The sequence below is a fragment of the Gadus chalcogrammus genome, chromosome 7 (genome assembly GCF_026213295.1).
Source record: "Gadus chalcogrammus isolate NIFS_2021 chromosome 7, NIFS_Gcha_1.0, whole genome shotgun sequence".
NCBI classification, from domain to species: Eukaryota; Metazoa; Chordata; class Actinopteri; order Gadiformes; family Gadidae; genus Gadus; species Gadus chalcogrammus.
The window spans coordinates 27,748,026-27,768,864 of NC_079418.1; the positions used below are offsets into that span (position 1 = coordinate 27,748,026).

General features: G+C 44.7%; 1 protein-coding gene across 4 annotated transcripts; it reads right to left on the reverse strand.

Annotated features, from left to right (window-relative positions):
• Positions 1–736: 736 nt before the first annotated feature.
• atp13a2 (ATPase cation transporting 13A2) lies at positions 737–20,372 on the reverse strand. Of its 4 annotated transcripts, none has more exons than XM_056594057.1 (29): positions 20,053–20,372; positions 17,558–17,637; positions 15,701–15,868; positions 14,674–14,732; positions 14,205–14,274; positions 14,047–14,126; positions 13,643–13,720; positions 13,474–13,543; positions 13,165–13,299; positions 12,533–12,599; positions 12,013–12,141; positions 11,549–11,692; positions 10,871–10,981; positions 10,637–10,683; positions 10,289–10,477; positions 9,540–9,746; positions 9,068–9,178; positions 8,497–8,653; positions 8,121–8,232; positions 7,628–7,752; positions 6,754–6,932; positions 6,264–6,356; positions 5,905–5,984; positions 5,049–5,201; positions 4,503–4,599; positions 3,773–3,996; positions 3,344–3,495; positions 2,179–2,351; positions 737–1,796 (listed from the first exon to the last, which is right to left on the reverse strand). In XM_056594057.1, exons 1-29 carry the CDS (start codon positions 20,063–20,065, stop codon positions 1,629–1,631), a joined length of 3,471 nt encoding a protein of 1,156 aa, XP_056450032.1. In that variant the 5' UTR covers positions 20,066–20,372; the 3' UTR covers positions 737–1,628. The 4 variants fall into 4 exon arrangements, with proteins under 4 accessions (XP_056450032.1, XP_056450036.1, XP_056450035.1 ...); XM_056594061.1 differs by having other exon boundaries at positions 18,137–20,372; XM_056594060.1 differs by having other exon boundaries at positions 18,021–20,372.
• Between the last annotated feature and the right edge of the window lie 467 nt (positions 20,373–20,839).

Consider the following 20,839-nt stretch of genomic DNA (forward strand, 5'->3'; position numbering starts at 1 on the left):
GTGAGGAGACCATTGCAGTAATCAAGCTTACTAGTGATAAAGGCATGTACAAGTTTTTGTAAGTCTTCGGTGGACATGAGCCCTCTAAGTCTTGCTACATTTTTAAGGTGATAATATGCCGATTTTGTAACTGATTTGATGTGACTGTCAAAATGTAAATCTGAATCCATGATAACCCCTAGATTTCTGGCTTTGATTGAGGTTTTCAGGGACAGAGAGTGAAGGTGTTGGGTTACTTTAAGCCTTTCCGTTTTAGAGCCAAATACAATTATCTCTGTTTTGTCCTCATTTAGTTGAAGGAAATTTCGGCACATCCATTCCTTCACTTGCTCAATGCACTGGCACAGCAGATCTATGGGCCGATAGTCATTTGGTGATAGCGATACATAGATTTGCGTGTCATCAGCATAGCAATGATGGTCAATATTGTTATTTTGCATGATTGCCCTAGTGGGAGCATGTAGATGTTGAATAAAGAGGGTCCTAAGATCGAACCTTGTGGGACTCCACATGTCACGTTGGTTGATTCTGATACAAAGTCGCCAATGGAAACAAAGTAGTTCCTATTTTGTAGGTAGGACCTGAACCAATTTAAGACAGTGCCTGAAAGCCCCACCCAGTTTTCTAACCTTTCCAGTAATGTATGGTCTACAGTGTCGAATGCAGCACTGAGGTCAAGTAGCATTAGTATTGAGGTTTTGCCAGAGTCTGTGTTAAGACGGATGTCGTTTACAACTTTAATAAGGGCGGTCTCAGTGCTGTGCAGGGGTCGAAATCCTGATTGGAAGGTGTCATAGCAACCAGTTGATGCCAGGAAGTGATTTAGTTGCTGGAGGACAACTTTCTCAATGATTTTACTTATGAAGGGTAGATTTGATATTGGTCTGTAGTTGTTAATAATAGAGGCATCTAGGCTCCGCTTTTTTTAAAAGGGGTTTAATAACTGCAGTTTTCAAAGCTTTTGGGAACTTGCCTGACTGGAGAGAGTTGTTAACTATCTGCAATATGTCTACTGCTAGGCAGTCGAAAAACATTCTTAAAGAGGTTGGTAGGTATAGTATCAAGGCAACACTTATTTAACACTAATATGAAGGGAAATGTCTGTACCCACTATGCTAATATGGCAAGTGACATTGGCACAATTTCAACCAATCAGTAACTGGTTAGGTGAGGTCACCTTAGATTGGTACCGAGATACACTGCAACCATAATCGGGCTACTTATTACACACAGGATATGGAAGTCAGTACATAAACAATGCCGACACTTAGATGAATACAGTGATGCATGACAAGTACTCTCAGCCCTGGCTTAGAATGTAGCCTACGTAAATTTCCCATGGACACATTGATTGCAGCCTTTAACATAACGACTATGATGTATGATTACAGCCTGACGCTATATGCTCTACAACTTCAGAAATAACTCGCAGACAAAATGCGCCACCCCCAAGCACAATTTAGTTCAACAAGAAGTATAAAAAAGTATTTTATTTACATAAATAGTATTTATAGAATAGTGCCTATCAACAACTTCAATTTCATTGACCAACCAAACAAAACCAAAGTTAAAACCCCTCTGTGTCCCCAAAAATAAGATATAAAAGGAAATGAAAAAGACGCTCAGCGCTAGCTCAGTCCTATCACTGTGTACTGTGCGGAGGGCAGTGATTGGTTGAGGGGCGGCCACGACGGAGACTCGGACAACAGCACGTCCAGCCGCTTGTACTGCTTCTTAGACATGCGCTTCCTGTGCACACAACGCAGACAGTTCAGCAGGCCCTGGTCGATCAGCACCTGGGGAGGAAGCACAACCACCGGGTTATTGAACATTTAATAACACTTACTAACTGTATTATGAAACACCCAATGGTGCCGTCTGTGCTTCTTCGGTCCTATGTGCGACAGAGGATGTGAATGTTTATAGTTTGACGGTGTATTGTAGATCATCAATAGTGGTATACATTGATTTGAGATCAAGTGCATTCAGGCGTTACTTCTCAAAAGGGCAGGAGTTAAATAACACAAAATAAATGAATGAAACGAAGTAAAAGAAACTGAGAATACATCAACAGCACAGAGCAATACATACAGGTATCTCCCCCTCCCCCCCCCCAGTAAGTTATATACTTGAAAAGCAGGGTAGATGGACAGGTTGTGCATAACATAGGAGCCACACCTCCATTAGGAAGCAGGTGAGGAAGTTGAGGGCTGCCAGGGACACCAGCAGCATGTTTAAGGTCGTATCAGGGTAGGTATAGAGCTGGAGCAGCTTGGCGAAGACCGGGCCGGGGTAGAGCACCAGCCAGGTCATCACGCCCAGGAAGATCAGCAGCAGGCCCAGGAAGAGGACTGAGAGGGGGGGACACACAGCCCACGTCAGGGGGGGAACCGGCTACAAACTCTACTGTATCACATCCGCATGGAAATGCTCCACTGAGGATACAGACCATCAAGTGGACGAAAACGATAAATAATGTATGATACTCTTCTAGATCACAGTTGGCTTACAAAAAGGTTTCATTTTTATACATTTTGGATACACGCCAAAGATTCTGCCACTAGGCTGGATTTAATATAGATTTGTGTGTGTGAGAGTGAGTGAGTGAGTGAGTGAGTGAGTGAGTGAGTGAGTGAGTGAGTGAGTGAGTGAGTGAGTGAGTGAGTGAGTGATGTGAGTGAGTGAGTGATGTGAGTGAGTGAGTGAGGGTGTAGTGAGTGAGTGAGTGGCGGAGTGAGTGAGTGAGTGAGTGAGTGAGTGAGTGAGTGAGTGAGTGAGTGAGTGAGTGAGTGATGAGTGAGTGAGTGAGTGAGTGAGTGAGTGGAGTGAGTGAGTGATTGGTGAGTGAGTGAGTGAGGAGTGAGTGAGTGAGTGAGTGAGTGAGTGAGTGAGTGAGTGAGTGATTGGTGAGTGGAGTGAGTGAGTGAGTGAGTGATGAGTGGAGTGAGGTGAGTGAGTGAGTGAGTGAGTGAGTGAGGTGAGTGAGTGAGTGAGTGAGTGAATGAAGTGCGTGAGTGAGTGAGTGAGCTCGGAGTGAGTGGTGAGTGAGTGAGGAGTGAGTGAGTGAGTTGATGAGTGAGGAGTGGTGAGGTGAGTGAGTGAGTGAGTGAGTGGTGAGTGAGTGACGTGAGTGATGAGTGGAGTGAGTGAGTGAGTGGATGAAGTGAGTGAGTGAGTGAGGAGTGAGTGAGTGAAGTGAGTAGTGAGTGAGTGAGTGAGTGAGTGAGTGAGTGAGTGAGTGAGTGAGTGTGTGAGTGTGTGAGTGAGTGAGTGAGTGAGTGAGTGAGTGAGTGAGTGAGTGAGTGAGTGAGTATCCCATCGCCCTTGGTGGTAGAGGCCTTACAGTTGTGGTACAGAGGCTTCTTGTACGGGTAGCCCTTGGTGACCACCACGGCCATGATGATGTACTGGTACCCGGACAGGGCGAAGACGCTCGTCTCCTCCATGTTGGGCAGGTTTGCGGCACCGGACTCTGTGGAGTTGAGCTGAACAAACCTTTGAGAGGGGGGGGAATAGATCAAATTAACTTTAAGGAATATAGCAAAACTATTCATGATGTTAACCTATGTGATATACAGTATATAAATGGTGTTGTGGTTTTCGTGTTTTCAGCCTGAAAAAGTTCTGCATTCGATCCCCAATGTCCACCTGCTCCTTAAAGACACGTATATGAATTTGCTGCTCTGGATGAAACCACCTGCCCCATGGCTAAAGGTCACTAAGTGACAGTAAAGTGTGTGGTTTCTAATAAGGAGATGAGCTCGCCACTGACCAGTCCTGGGAGGTGGTGATGAGCAGAGCCCCCGTCTGCCCCAGGATGTTGAACAGCGTGTGCAGGAACATGCCCCCCAGGATGGGCAGGGCGATCAGGCTGGCCGGGGGTCTGCGGGGGTGCAACTCCTCGCTGGGACCCCCTCGACCCATCACTATGGCCAGCAGGGTCACCAGGAACAGGTCAAAGAACAGGAACTGCCAGTCGCTCAGGTTGGTCTTCACCTACATAAAGCGTACCGGGAAACACATTGCATTGGTTAGGCCGGCAATGGAGATAACAAGAAATCACAACGGGCTCATTCGTAACAGGTGTGAAGGTAAGATTGGAGAGTTGTAAAAAGAGAGTGGAAAAGAGCACAAGATTTTGTTGATTCATCAAAAGAAACCTCGGCTCCCTTCACTGCTCGGTTTCATAATGACTGATTGATTGATGATTGATTGTGGGATTGTGATTAACAAGAAGGATGGGATTCCCCAGACCATTTGATTAGACGGTGCGGTGATCATCCGTCTCAAATAGTAGCACGTGCTGTGAACCACAACAGGAATTCTTACAGCGAATATCACTCGCTAATAGTTGAATGATGGCTATGGCATTTTTAAGAGATTGTATCAAATTACAGCTCTTAAATCTGACCTCCACCTTTAACCTTTAAGTTAGCTTAAAGGTTATTGGACCGTGTCCCAGAACACTTTCACTCCGTAGCTGTGGGTGTGGAGGCTCTTACCGTGTAGAGGATGAGCACAGAGCTGAACTGGATGAGGCTGTACAGGGCCATGTATCTGAACAGGCTGAAGGAGGTGACTAGAGAACAGCGACCCTCTCTGGATGGAACAGAGAAACAGGATTTCTTTGAGGACACACATATACCTCATTATCTATAAAGTGCAATATGCTTACGGCCTTCAATATTTTAGATTCACCTCGCCTGTCCTTGTCTTGTTCCAAATGTTTTTCTGGTATTTCTGTTTTCTGGTACATTTTTTACTTAAAATGCTTGTTTGTTTTTTCGTATGTGTAATGCACCTTCAGTTGGCACTCCCAATTTCGTTGTATAGGCGACTGTATAATGACAATAAAGGCTTATCTTATCTTATCTTAAAACTTTAAACCAATATAATGGCCTTCATATCTACCGGTACTCACATTTGTTTAACTTCAAATCATTTGGTGTCTTATATTTCCGCCAAGTTCCCAAAAAACACCTTTAAAGTCTAACAGAGCATTTACTTGTCGTTCTGTGTATTGTGTTGCTGCGTGCGTGTCAGCCTACCTGATGAGCAGAGGCACACAGCTGATGTTGTTGACCTTGGAGGTGAAAGGTGAGGCCACGGAGGCCTCGGCCTCAGAGAGCGACACGCCGACGTCAGAGGCCCTGAGGGCCCCACAGTCGTTGGCCCCGTCCCCACACATCCCCACGCGGTAGCTGACAGAGAGACAGTGACAGCATGAGGAGGACCTTATGTCCCGGCAACTGGGCCGAAAATAGTGAGCATTTGAAACACAAGCACCAATAATCTCTCTCTCTCTCTCTCTCTCTCTCTCTCTCTCTCTCTCTCTCTCTCTCTCTCTCTCTCTCTCTCTCTCTCTCTCTCTTCTCTCTCTCCTCTCTCCTCTCCCTTCTCTCCTCTCTCTCTCCTCTCTCTCTCTCTCTCTCCTCTCTCTCTCTCTCTCTCTCTCTTCTCTCTCTCTCTCTCTCTCTCTCTCTCTCTTCTCTCTCTCTCTCTCTCTCTCTCTCTCTCTCTCTCTCTCTCTCTCTCTCTCTCTTCTCTCCCTCTCTCTCTCACTCTCTCTCTCTTCTCCTCTCCTCTCTCTCCTCTCCTCTCCCTCGTTTCTCAACCATTTAGAAGTGTTGCACAAGCAAGATGAATGCCCCCGGACCAATTGCCCTGATTGTTCAGAAATGACCAGAGAGCGTTCTTAAACTCAAAGTAGTGTCACACCGAGGCAGTGGTGCAGTCAACCAGAACAAAACTCACAGGGCATTCGCTCACTAATAGCCGATAGATGGCTATGCCATTCCTAACAGATTACACTAAAACGACAGCCTTTAAATCTTACCAACAGCCCCTCTAAGGACGGACATTGTAAAGAGGGAAGCAGGCGACTTCCTGATGGCGGATATTTACTTGAGTTTCTGCAGCTCCTTCACTAGCTGGGTCTTCTGATCCGGGGCCATGCGGGCATACACCGTGGCCCGCATCAGCACCTGCAACCAATCACAGCTCGTCAGTTAACCATTCGTCGCCAGGGACGGCTGCTCGTCACTCAATCATACCGTCAGTTGAAGGCCCTTTAAAGTGCATTTGTTGAGGAATATTTAAAACAGGCTGTTTAACGTTTGACTTAAGTTGACAAGGGATCTAATAGAATTATTTTATTTTTAGCGTTTATTTGAACGCGTCCAGGAACCGTCCAGGTAGGTAACTGCAGCGGCCTGCTGTTGCTCACCTCTCCCAACCTGGCCCTAGCAAGCAGGTCCTCTTACCTTCGGGAGATACTCAGGAAAGTGGTCACAGATGGCGGAGAAGGACTTCCCATTGACGGCGAGGTGGTAGCTGACCCCACTCTGGTACAAGCCCTACCGAGTCCAACCAAAAAGGGGCCGTTAATACCACAGACCCAGTGTCTAAAGAGATCAATAACCTAATCACAACAAGCCCACTGTGGGCATGCATGATTTGTGACAAATCAAGAGGAAAACGTTGTCATTGTGTTTGAAATGTCAAAGTGAAGAGGTCGTTTATTCGTAAGCACATTGCCACATTGTCTCAGGTTGACTATGTGTAGATTTGAACATTTTTCTTTTTCATTTATTCCTTTTTAGTTCTCAGTTACAGTGTTTTTTGGGGGAGACATGCGGAATAAACCCATCATGTTTTCAAACCCAAAAACAATCCTTTGAATAATCGTGATTTCAATATTGACCAAAGTAATGGTGATTATGATTTTTTTTTCCCATAATGGACCAGCCCTACCCAGGTGTGGACCTCGGTGGAGCCGTGCGTACCAGAGGCACCTCTGTCCTCCTGGTGGAAGCTGAGGGTGGGAGGGAGCTGGCCGTCAGGGGGAGACGCCTGGACGAAGATCACCTGGTCCTCAGAGCCCACCATCCCACAGCTCCTGGAGACGTTGACCGCCGTCAAGATGTTGTCCCCTGGAGGAGAGACACAGGAGACGTACTGCTCAGTGTACACCGGGACTCTTTATGTCGGACCTGTAGTTAGAAGCCAGTAGAAGCTACCCGCAGGCAGAAGCCAGTAGAAGCTACCTGTAGTTAGAAGCGACCTGTAGTTAAAAGCCAGTAGAAGCTACCTGTAGTTGGAGGCTATTACAAGCTACCTGTAGTTCGAAGCATTAGAAGCTACCTGTAGTTCGAAGCTATTACAAGCTACCTGTAGTTAGAATCCATTAGAAGCTACCTGTAGTTAGAATCCATTAGAAGCTACCTGTAGTTAGAATCCATTAGAAGCTCCCTGTAGTTCGAGGCTATTAGAAGCTACCTGTAGTTCGAGGCAATTAGAAGCTACCTGTAGTTTGAGGCTATTAGAAGCTACCTGTAGTTCAAAGCCATTAGAAGCTGACCTGCTGTAGTTTGAAGCCATTAGAAGCTACCTGTAGTTAGAGGCTATTAGAACCTACCTGTAGTTCGAGGCTATTACAAGCTACCTGTAGTCAGAGGCTATTACAAGCTACCTGTAGTTCGTGGCTATTAGAAGCTACCTGTAGTTTGAAGCACCTTGAAAAACGACCTTTAGTTAGAGGCTATTAGAGTCAGAAGCGTCTTGGGTGTCACGTCATGTCGTCACGTAGATATGGACTCAGACAAAATGAAGTGAAAGGCCCACTCACCGGTGACCATGACGGTGCGGAGCTGGGCCTGTCTCAGGGTTTGGATCACCCCGGCCGTCTCGGGCTTCACCAGGTTCCTCATGAGGAAGAGGCCCAGGAACCGCATGTCTCTTTCGACCGCCTCTCTGTGGAGACACAGCACACACATTGAGCACCTCCCTGGTTCCAGCAATCTTGGGCGCAACCACCAAATCTTTCAGAATTGGAATTTGGGTATAAATTGGATTTAGTTTATTTTGTCCTTCCTTCTACTATATTTATCTAGAGATAGATTCTCACATAATTTTTTCTCTAGCATTTTCTATATTTAACAAACTAAAAACTGAATACGAACATCCATATTGATGAGGAAATATGCATGCCGGTAGAAGTCATGATTAATAAAAGTAAGGAAGGGAAATACACCTGTCGGTTGACAAAGTACCAGACGAATAAAAAAAATACATCATCATTTGAGTGCTGTCCTCTTCATGTAATTCTAGATTCTTTGTACCGTTCAATCGTCCCCAGGTCCGTGTCGCTGCCCATCACTTTGTAGCCCAGAGCCAGCACCCTGAAGCCTCTGCTGGCAAAGTCATCCAAGACACCGGAGAACTGCGGGGGCACTGGAAAACAAACACACGGCCTGTCTGTCGTTAGCTCATATGTTCTCATATTAATTGTTAAATAATAAATAGAAGAGAAACTAATAATGTAATAATGTAGCATGATAAATAGTATTAAAATAAACAGTTAAAATAAAGAGATTAAGCAATCTTCCACTCCCCATGAACACAAAACTCTTTTCTACCCATCCGTCAACATCATTTAGCTCTGATCTCTCCCAGACGCGAGTTAACTCAGGTGGTGAGTCAGTATTGTCTCCCCACCCGTGTCTGCCAGACAGAGGCTGGTCACCATCTCCGGGGAGCCCTTGATGATGGCTATCGCCGGCCGGCCACCAGGGGGCGCCGCCACCACGCTCATCCTCTGCAGCGACGAGGAAAAGGGGAAGCGGCGCACGACGGCCACGCTCTCTGCGTGAGGCTGAAGGGGAATGGGGAAGCACAAGTAAGAACCCAGCCATAGAGAAGTTCCATTCTTTCCCAGCTGATCAGGGAATGTACAGAGAATTGTGCAGAGTACCCAGAAAAGGTCATTGCATTTTGCTCATGACCCTGAAAGGCAACATAAGGAGACAGAAGATCAAGTTCCATGGTCCAAGGCCTTTTATCGATATTTGGGTGGTGGTGGTGATGGGAGCAAAGACAGTGAAGCTGGAGGGACTTTCATTTGTCCGAGACATCACCTCACAGTATGGGGCGACGGGGAACAATCCCGTCACTCTCTTTGAGTCCTTGTTGTCATTGTGATGTAACGCTGCGATCGACCATCAAAAGGTTTCCCCACAGGGGGAGCCTGGACAGAACAGGGATGACGACAGGGAGCTTTGACACTCACAGTTCTCTCAGAGAAGGGAGTCCCAGCAGGAGGCCTCATGACGGACAGAACCTTGTGACCTCCGAACTCTGAGTCCAACGCATGACCATCCACGGACGGCTCTATCAGCTCCTATGAGTCACAAGCAAGCATGAGGTTAGATGAACTGAAAGGGGTTGAGGCTATACAGGAAGAAAGTTATAAATAGCGACTCTTTCAAAATAATTCCAACTAATTTGCTCAGAAGTTGGTTCCTCGAGCTTCTTTACATTTGCCATAGGCTGCTTCTCTGACTGTCGCTTTGTTTTATTAAAAAATGTTGGAGACACAGAGAGATTGGCTTTCGAACAACATTATTTGTACAACATGTGACCGCACAGATTTGGCACAAATCAACCTCTCTTTAATCTAGAGCATCTAGAGCAAACGGGGTTAATGAGTTCTGCAATGATATGATGCTTGACCGTGACATGATACAGCCGGCTCCTCGTACCCAGCCAGTGGACTCCATCATCTTCAGCTCCAGGGGGTCCCCGTACGCCTGGCCATCCAGCAGGGCCACGCTGTGGCAGCAGGCCAGGGCCGTGAGCAGGGGCCCGGGGGCCAGGAGCCTGGGGTCTGGGACCAGCTCAGAGAAGCCCTTCTGGTGGGCTTCCATCACCCCCCACATGTCCAGACCCTCCTCGGTCAGGGTTCCTGTCTGGGTTGGAGGTTGGAGGTCCGAAACGCTTTACATTCAGTGTTGAACTCAGAGTGTTTGAAGACAACATAGCCAAGGCTAGTGAAATTGACAAATCGGACAATACAAATACAACACTGAGTCACACCACTGATTAATGTTGGTGCGATTTCATACTGTTATTATTACCAAGTTCAGTTCAACATCAGATTAAAAAGAAAAACGTAATAAAAGCCTGATCACTCACTGTCTGTCATTCACAAGTACAATAACCACTAGTTTGAATCTATACTGGGACTATTTTGAATCTGTTTAGCTGTGAGCCTGTTTAGCTTTTAACCTGTTCACTTCGAGCCTGTTTACCTGAGACCCTGTTTACCTGAGAGCCTTTTAATCTGTGACCCTGTTCCCTCTGTACATTTTGATAGGGGTGTGCTTTACTAAGTTCCTATGGGAAAAGGCCTTCTGTACACAATGGCCAACCGCGTTGCAGTACCACAGCTGGCCACCGTTGTTATTCAGGGGAGTATTGCGCCGGGGCCAGGGCTGGGTCGTTGCCTCACCTTGTCGAAGCAGAAGAGCGACACCTTGCCACAGACGTTGATTCGGGGCGGGCTGATGCAGAAGACGCCCTGGCGCTTGAGCCGGCGCTGTGCGTAGATGGTTCCCGTGGTGATGGCAGCGGGCAGGGCGGGGGGCACCACGATGGTCACCACGTCCAAGGTCCTGATCACGAGCTCGCCCCACGTTACCTAGGGAACCAGAGCCAGCCAGTTGGAGGCAGCGCCTCAACCTCGTCCTCACGCTGGTCCCCTTATCACGCAGAGCGGTTTACCGCAAAGAGGAACCACGCAGTGAGCGGTAGAGTATCAAGATGGGAATACTGGAAGTGGAACACCGGCAGGACTTACGTTGGACATGCTGAGCACCACAACGCTGTAGATGGTCCCAAGGACAGCTGTCGACAAAGAAATTAGGAAGTACATGAAGTTTCATACGATGTGGAAGCCACAAACGGTCCGTACGTCTGAAAGAGATACCAGACCCTAACATTAGACCGCAGGGGACTGCCCTGCCTCGAGTGCTAAGCGGTAACCACTTTCTCCGCCTGCCACTATAAAAAGCTAGGATTGGATGCGTCTTACCCACGCCACCCAGGAGGAGGAGGAACTTGGTGGCGTCTTGATAGAAGCGGAAGTTGATGGGCTGAGGGTAGAGGATGGAGCTTATCAGGTCTCCTTTAGCAGTGAAAAACCCTGGAGACGGAGGAGGACATTAAAATGATTATTAACTGCAGTCTAAAGGACCCAAGTTCAATTGAAGGAATTGTATTTATTACTGGAGCATAATGCCAATCATGAGCCAAAAGACGAGAGATTCACATCGGATTCACCAGATAAATAAACATGCATGTTTTCACATTTGGAGTGTTTTATGCATCCAATGAGCTATCCATACGCTCTCAAATGCCAGTGAACCAGCAATTATATTGTTTTAGACATGTTCATAAATCCTCTTGGAATAATTTATTAAGCGCTAAATGGAGCAATATACTGGATATAGTTAAGCTACTGTATATTAGCTGGAGCACGTAACATTCCCATCAGACCAACACTGTCACATATCTTCCTTGAAGCAACCCTTCAAACCCATGCTGATGCTAATATAAAAAAAAAGGTTACACAAGAAAATCTGCTTTTCCTCCAGATCTTTTTGAGCCAGATCATTTTTTCTGCTTTTGCCCGTTTGCCACCTCCATGCTGGCATTGTTGCTCAGACCTGTTGAAAGCCATGGGAGGGGGCGTGGCTATCCTGCTGCTCACCTGTGCTGGTGACCACAGCCACGGCCCCGCCCCTGGCCTGGATGAGTTGCGTGCCGCAGAAGAGCGTGTGTCTGCGATGGCCCTCTGAACTGAACCGGGAGTCCCCCGTAGGCAGCGGGGTCTTTAGAACAGGGACACTCTCGCCTAGAGGTAACCACATAGAGGACAAAGCCCTCGTCAGCACTGCTGACCAGGTGACCTACAGAGGTGGTAACTGAGGAGCAGGTACCTATGGTTGAACGCATAATTGCCTTGCCTGACACCGTCGTTTTCTGTGAGCCTGTTTAGCTGTGAGCCTGTTTACCTGAGAGCCTGTTTACCTGTGAGCCTGTTTACCTGTGAGCCTTTTTACCTGAGAGCCTGTTTACCTGTGAGCCTGTTTACCTGTGAGCCTGTTTACCTGTGAGCCTGTTTACCTGTGAGCCTGTTCACCTGCGAGCATGTTCACCTGTGAGCCCGTTTACCTGTGAGCATGCTCTCGTTGACCATGCACTCCCCGGCCAGCAGGGCGGCGTCGCAGGGCAGCAGCAGGCCTTCTGGCGGGATGAGCAGGCAGTCCCCTGGGACCAGTTCCTCTGAGCTCAAAAGCACGTCTGACACAACACAGGACACACAACGGTTGCCAGGCAGCACATTAAACACGTCATGTGCGCTTACGTTTGCGGCTAGTGGGTTGCAGAGTAAACCATCCTAGCTATGTAGTAACCCGAACGAGAGATGAATCACATTATTTGACACCTTGGATGCCATCTCTCACCAGAATAAAGCTGAACTGAGAAAATTAAACGAGTATAATGTATAAGCGGTAAAATCTAAGGTTATAAATGCACGGTGATTTGTAATTTAATCGGGGTCAGGGCCAAGAGAAAGCCTTGCCAGGCGTGTACATTTAGGGCTTTATATCCTCCTATCATACTATTGGTTTAAGGTTGGGCCCCATTGGACTGGATGGATTTGTGTCGTCTGTGGACGGGTCACACCTACCTCCGGTGCTCCTGCGTACTTTAACAGTCGTGATGAGCTGGGCCATGTTGCGCAGAGTGACACTTTGCTGTGGACAGATGGAACAGTGTTTGCAATATCAGGTTAGCTAAGCAAACATGTCCCGTTAGAGGGAAACAAAACACCCTGTCTGTGGGTGTAGTCAAAATGCTTTATTGACCTTACCTGGTAACCGAAAACGGCCGGTAACAATTTTAGTTATGGTTAGGCCAAATCATCAGTCAAGGGCAACTTTGGAGCTTAGCATCTAAAATAAGTTCTTTCTGGGTTTGGTTTCACTATAAAGCTTCACTTTCAAATAAATGGTGAAATATTTATGTAAAAACAAACTATCGTGCTTTGTGTCAAGTCAAAGTCAAAAGCTGTCATATAAATTGATTTGTATACTCTTTGGCCTACTGAGAAATCAGAAACATGTTCAAAGTTGCACGATTGTATATATTATTTTAGATATTATTTACAATGGTGGCCTTGCAAAAGGCAAAGCCTCTTCATGTATACCTACATATCAAAATAAAACTAAGCTAAAGACCATGTATCTTTGTTATATCTATTCGACTTCCTATTGCACTGAGGAATGTTTTGAATACACTCGACGAATCAAACTGACTCACCTTGCGTGTTTCGTACAGCGAGATGCTGATGGACAGGAGAGAGATGACGAGGATACAGGCGGCATAATAATAGTAGTTATCGGCCATCCACAAGGCGATGCTGAACACTTGAAAGATATAAAAGGGATTGAGGATCTTAAGAGAAAGGAGAAAGAGACCGAGAAGAAAGTCATTCGTAAAGCAGAGAACCACAAGAGCTGAATACTGCACTGTGTTCTTCCTGTCCTATGTGCTTGGACACCATATTCATTCCCTTGCAACCACACTTGCAAGCGGGTGTCTTGTACACGCATTGCGTCTCCGTCTCACCTCGTCAACCAGTAAACTCATATAGGACTTAACAGGCACAGTAATCAGGTTTGGTCCATAGACCTGTTGCCTGGAACGGAGATAGACAAAAGAAATAGGTCATCAACACCAGGGCAGGGCTCCCTGAACCCTCACAAGGGATAATGACACCATACACACACACGTGTACCTGGAGTTCTGCTCCAGGGGACTCAGGCCGCTTTGGAAGCGATACAGGTCGCTACACGTCCATTCCTCATTGAGGACACTGCCGAGATAAAAGAGTTAGTCCAACACTGCACACACACAAATAGACAAACTGCGTCCGAACATAAGGACATGATTTGAACTGATACATGTATAAACTGATAAAGATGAACCTGTTAAGAAATGCAAATCCACTTTTTAAACACAAGGAGCAGTATTTTTTAAATAACATTTGACAAACACAAGACAAATACAGTTTGCCCTTGTTGATATGATATATGTTATATACCATACTACTGTGAATGATGCACTTTTTATAGTAGCCTTTTATACTTTCTTAAAAGGACATTTGTTAATCAATTTCATACGTTTTCAATGGCAATTCACCTGACTGGACAGAAGGCACCTTTCCTGGGCAGCCAGATATAGCGTAGGCCCTCGAACTGATAGAAGCGCAGCAGAGATTTCTGTAGAACAGGGATCCAAGTTAACACAAGCAGCCAGAGTGTGTGGTGAGTGACCCCCCCACACCGGACATCCCTTACCTGCTCATTGTGGAGCTGGACCGTATCTCTCCATTCCCGGTTCTCCTCCACCTCTTCCACCAGCTCCGAGCTGAAGCCCAGAGAGAGGAGTGAACGGGCAGTTTGTGCATATTGCATGTGGAAGGTTGCATATTGCATGATGAAGCATTCCTAGATATTCACTGCAGTATGATGAGCATTTATAATAAGAACACGTGGCCTTGTCCGTTTCTAGATCTTCACAATGTAAATATTCCTAACAAACGTGCATGACCATATGCTTTCATTAATGGCCGTATGCTTTAAGGAAGGGCCATATAATCAAATGGAATGACCATTTAATAAATTAACGACCCTCTACTTCATTGTGAAGAACCTGAATTTATCCATATGTCCCTGTCCAGAATGTAGCATGCTTTAAAAAGGAAAAGGTGTCTGAACAGAAGGCAGTAGGGGTGTCTGACCAGGAGGTATTCACGGTAAAACTGACCTTCCATCCTCAACCTCCTCTGTGAGGACTTGGACCACGTAATTATGTCCCAAACTGTCCTGAAGAGAGAAGAAGACAATGTCTGAAACCAAAAGCAATGCACGGTCCATGGTACTAGCCTGGTACTAGTCTGGTACTCCATGGTATGTGGTACATCATGGAACTACGATCACCTATTCTCTTAAAAGAAAAAATATGAATTCTTGCGGCTCAGTGGCTAAGTGCACAAACCTACAGGGCATACGCTTCATAGCCAGCCAGGTACTTTTCTCTCCTGACCATTAAGGCACAAAAAGTATGACATTTCTTTAACACGAGAAGCAATCGTGGTCATCCTCATTTGAATCTTTGTGTAGCACAGTTTTACAATACAGTAAATACATAGAAATATAACCGTTTGGCCGACAAATGTTCCACCTCAGTTTCTGGGCTTCCTGGGGTGAATTAATATGTGAGGAAAGTGCGAAGCAAATCGATTGGACTTTTTTAGACTGAAGAATTACGGTGAGGATGTGCCTTTGTAATGCAATAGCAGCAGGCCAAACAATGAACTTGAATGTGATAAGTTGTCCTCCGAGTTTGGGCTACAGCCTGATAATGTCCTGGTTATACTTCACATCCAAATGACTGTAATTCCTCTATGCTTAGAGGAACAAGTGTGCCTCATAAATAAGGAATGATTGTTTAATGGTCTCAAAGCCCCACACTCTCGAAATGCGATTCTCCATTTTTTGGCTCTGTGTGTGCCCGTCGAGTTACACAAACAAGTCCAGCAGTCATTTTAATCTACAAAAATGAAAAGAATGTCTTAATCGATTTGCAGCCGACTTTCCACACACACACACACACACACACACACACACACACACACACACACACACACACACACACACACACACACACAACACACACACACACACACACACACACACACACACACACACACACACACACACACACACTTCAATCTTCCAGTGTCTCTTTCAGGACATGAGCAAGTGAAGGGGAAAGGGGTTGCTTTTCTCACCCTCAGAAGCAGGACGTGGGCCAAGGCCAGAGGGCAGGGAGAGCACCGGGCCATGACAGCGAACCGGGGGCGCCAGGTGAACAGCAGCAGCAGGAGGCCTAGTGACAGCACAGCTCCCACGCGGCAGAGCCACACACGCCAGCCCACCCAGCGGTACCCCTGGACATCCTGATAGGAGAACAAATCAAGTCACCTGATCGTCAGCCATCCACTCTGCCAACCGTGTGGTTGCACACAAACATTTACAGCCGTCCAGAACACAAAGTATCCCATTCGCTGATAAACGACGACCCGCTGCAGTTTCAATAGGCATTGGCATATTAGCCTGTGTGAAAAACGTAATTTAGCGCCATCGCTTCATTTAACGAAAATGGTTCATTATCGAAAACGGTCAGTGATCGTTTTACTCGTTTGAGAATCATGCCATTAATGAGCAGGTGGGCTTATGCATGATCCTCCAGGATGCCTGGTAGACTGTTGTGATGGGTCGTTCGAATGAACGAATCAGTTCGAATGAACGAATCATCAACACAAACGAACCAAACTGATTCTTCTCTGTCGTTTGTCTCGTTCGTTCTCAGACTCGACCCCACTAGTCGCTGACTCGCTGTTCGTTCACTGACTGTGATTGAAGAGGGAAGAGGCTTAGTGAGCGAGCGTACGATAATATGATTCAATGTCAGTGAAATGATGGATGCATGCTGTCTTTGTACTTTCTGTGTCGTGCCAGATTAATCAAATATTTGAATGTCTCGTCAATCTGTCTCGTTCTTTCATGGTTCGTTCTCCACCCGGGACCCCCACCATCATTGCTAAATCAAATATTTTATCTTGCTGATATGTTAAACATCCAATAATCAACTACATCCCCCCATCCCGCTGCGTTTTGTTAAAGTTGTAATATGGATTGTTGACCGACTTCCACGATCGTTTGAGAATGAGAACAAGGGAGGAGCTGAGTCTGAAAGACTCTTCTTGGCGAACTGACCGACGCGAACTGAATCAAGGTAAAGAATCATTGAATCCATCACTAAGTCGACATTCGGGCCCAAACCGAGAACCTTCCAGCTGGGAATCCTACCCCTGACCACTTGATCCTGCCCCTGAATGGATTTTGTGGTTGATTGATTTTAAAACATGCATTTGTTTTAATAGTTACAGATAATAATGAGGAAGATAGTGGTTCAATTCACGTCAGTTAATCATTCAATTTTAATTGAATTAATTATTCTCATTTTGTTTTAAGGGGGGTGAAACTTTTTCTAAATCACCGCAGAAACCTTTACCTCGCTACCTCTTTCATCTGGTTGCCTATCAAATTGACTATAAGTAAAAAAGGAAAAAAATTGAAAAAGTTCCATGTATTTTGAATTAGGCTAACCGATAGGATGCATTTTTATAAGCCAAACAACAGGACGTCGATCCTAGACATTATCCACGCAGAACAAAAAACTGGACGTGGTGGTGACGATATCTTGGTTACGCCAAATGTACAGCCTTTATAAAAAATTCAAAAGATTACACTAATTGTTCAAAGTTAAGTTGTACACGATCTATCCACAAAAAAAACAAAGTCTAGAAATCATCACCAAGTGGAACAAGCATCAAATAATCGAAACCCTAGAAAGCAGCGAACATCACCAAGCAAAACCAGTGCGAGTTTTTACAACCAGGAAACGGAATGACTGCAGTGTCACTCGTTTGTTATCTGTATACCAGTAGGCCTAGTCTACAATAAACTGTAAAAAGCAATAACAAAAAAACACGTCGGACTAGACGTCTATTAAGTATTAACTACTAAGTATACCAGGGAGCTGCAACCTGATGGGTTCTGGTGATAAATAGTTGAACTCTTACCATCTGGGAGCCTGGCGGGACGAGGGGAGATTTCCAGCCGGGAGAGGGATGCCCAACCCCCGGTAGCTCCGCCACAGAACCTGCAGGACAAGTCAAACACTCACGATGTTTACTGAATCAACATTTCACAGGGACGTCCACCTGTATGTCGACCCACTGAGTCGATTTTGAAAAACTAGAGAAAAAGATAAATTGTGTATTGAAAACGAAACCACGTCTTGGCTTGGTGTAACCAGTGGGCGTGCATTCCTCACTGTGATCAAATTGATAGAATATTTTATATGGATGCTGTGATGACAATAAAGTAGCCTACGAGCAAATTAGCGGTCCAGTGATATTATTACTTTGTCCAGTTTCGTAAAGAGGTTTATTTCTCTCTCCTCGGACTGATGACGTTACATACGCATTAAAAGGAAAGGAAACGCAACTCCAAATAACAACAGGGCGACACTGACCGAGTTACCTTCGCTTCAAGTTAAAGTCATCACGACTCTAGGTCACCACCACTTGCGAATGCTTTGGTCGATAATTCTCTACAATTCTATTAGCTTCCCTAAATGAGTGAGCCGATTGACTCACCCGACTTGCTCCTTTGTTTAACCGGCTTGAGGCTGTGTCCACCCTACTATGACATTTCTATCCTACTATAACATGGGCCCCTAGCCCCACCTGCAGTTTGTACATCTAGATATTGTTGCATTGTATTCATTTTTGTATCAATGTTCTTTATCTTTATTTTCTCTTGATAAATGTTAGATCATATCTGTACACCAAAGCCAGATTTTTTTTTCACACAAAATTATGATATTAATGGTGAAAAGGGGGAACCCCTCTCTGGGCGCTGAACACCAAGAAAAGTGTAAAAAAAAGAAAAGTTAAATGAGAAGCTTATGTAAAAACGCTGATACGTTGCCATGTAACCATCTCATGAAGATAAGAGGTGCAACATCATCTTAATCTAACCATTTTACATGGAGATTAAATGAGTTACAATCCATAGTGTTCACTATGAAAAAGGTATCAGATCAAACAGGTTCCAACACCAGAACTACGGAGGAATAGCTGCATCTATTGTGGACAATCCGCTATTGCTTTTGTTGATAGTTTGAAAAGGTGTAACCCTTCCTCAAAAACGAATGGGTCTTGGCTTGAGCTTGGATTTTGAGGGCAGATTATTATTATCTTTCCATCAATCGGATTATCAAGTATCCAAATTAGGTGTGTTTTAAAGACCCTGCTTTGATAGGCCTATTACCTGTGTTCTCTTGCTGGAGTACGCACTGTCTCCAATCTGTCATTTGTTTTTCCAAACAAAGATAACTGGTTCCCCCCTAATAGAACATACGTGTCTTACCACACTGAGACTCTAAATAGTTTTTTCGTAAGAAACAGCAACTCGTGATACAACGCTAAAGGAAATGAGTGAGCGAAAATAAACAAGACAGTTATCTGATCTTGGGCGACACAGTCTGCAAAAATGTATGATTACGAAACAGCGCTTACTAACCCTGGGGTCATAAGCCCACTTGATATACATTGAAGGAGATGCAGATTTATAAACTTGTATGGCCTAATGGATATCTATTTATGATTCAAGTAGTTTTGAAAAGGTCACATAAGAAGGTCCTGTGTTTTTATACAAACCACTGCCTAATGATTTTTATACTATCCAGCAAATTAACTTATTATCACTTAGGGTCGTTGACTGTGTATACTCTCACTTGGACATTGATACTACGGCTGTTGGAAGGGTTAAGGGCTATCTGAGGGAAAGCAACACAACAAATATTAAAAAGGGTTGAAACTAATCAAGTTGGGTCACAAGCCAAAATGTTTTGGATTTTTTTTCATTAACGATTTAGCAAATAATCGCTTCACAGACCAACTCAAGGACAATGTTAACAAGCATTAATGACATAATTAATGATCTATGTTTTCTGCCTATGTCAGCACTTCATTTAACTAAAGACATGTTTTCGATAGTTGCTTTGCGTTTGAACTTGAGGTTGAGTTGTGACTGTGTGACGCTAATAACGGGTAAAAATACCCCCAGTATTATTATAGTAAATATTATTTGTGAATGAAGGTTGAAAAAGCCCATCTCCAACTAAAAACGCTCAATATTTGCTCATCTGCCTAAGATTGTATGGTGATTGCTAGAATCTGCCATCATACGTTATGGCGTTCCGTTCACAACCAAAGTTGTTAAATATAAATTAAACGTATGGTTGATCATCTAACTTAACCTATAGGGTGAATTATTTTGATCGTTGAATTTGAAATGGATCCTCAAGTGGAAAATGTCAATGTCGGTCAATCTTATATTAAACTGTACAGGCAGCCTACAACTGAATAAACACACTTTAAACAGACATGTACGTGTCATTGATATGCGGTGTACTATTAAGCATAGAATACTTTTGACTGACAACCAATAGCTAAGCAATTTATTCTGCCTTTAATGAAAAGAAGGAGCGTGACTGTAGCAAACTTACCACGCAAGGCCATCACTTAGTGTCAGTAAGTCTTTAAATAACAGACAGTAGCAATATGACATGGTTTGAAGAAAATACCAGCCATGATGTGCTCCAACAGAGGCTCTGTTCTGCTAGACGCCTCTCTTGTGAGTCTATCAATTACTACGGATACTACCAAGGTCAAACAGCGCAGGCTTAAAACGCGCATCAAAAATTCCTGTTGTTTTTAACAATCTCAGCTCCACCTTGATCTGCCAGGCTGTTAAATAATATGTCTAATATATAACACATCACACATGTCGGTACATAAAGTGCAGGCTACTGCTCATTTAGTCACATCTCTGCCCGCAAAACCATGTCTACCTTGTCCAATCAGAAGCTAGTGGGAGGGACTGTTCAAGCCGTGTAACAAACACGAAATTACCATTGGTCAAGAATACATTTTAACGTGTGACTCTCGAGGTTTGATGGAGGAATTAAATTAAATAATTAAAATTATGCACATGAATAGTTTAAAATGTTCTTATTTTGTGATTCAGAGATAATTCCTTTCTAACTTGTTTGCATGTTTTATAACCTGCGTATTACCCAACATGTGTAACATATGTTTCCTATAGCTCAATATGCGTTAACACAATAATCTTCATACCCAGCATTTGGAAAACCTACTGTGAAAAATACTTATCTATGTTTAGGGTAAGGTGAAAAGGGTGGGACAAGCATGTACAACCTTTCTTAAACTTATTATGTTCCTTCCATAGCCTAACCAATAATTTGTGTTCACACAAATTCTCTAACTATTACT

Bases quoted from the DNA above. Each gene is read 5' to 3' on its own strand.
- atp13a2 (XM_056594057.1), bottom strand. The intron at 12,142-12,532 runs GTAGGTGTGACC...GTGTTGTGTCAG, and splicing joins AGTACGCAGGAGCACCGGAG to ACGTGCTTTTGAGCTCAGAG. The intron at 4,600-5,048 runs GTAGGCTGACAC...TGTTCCATCCAG, and splicing joins TGTGTGCCTCTGCTCATCAG to AGAGGGTCGCTGTTCTCTAG.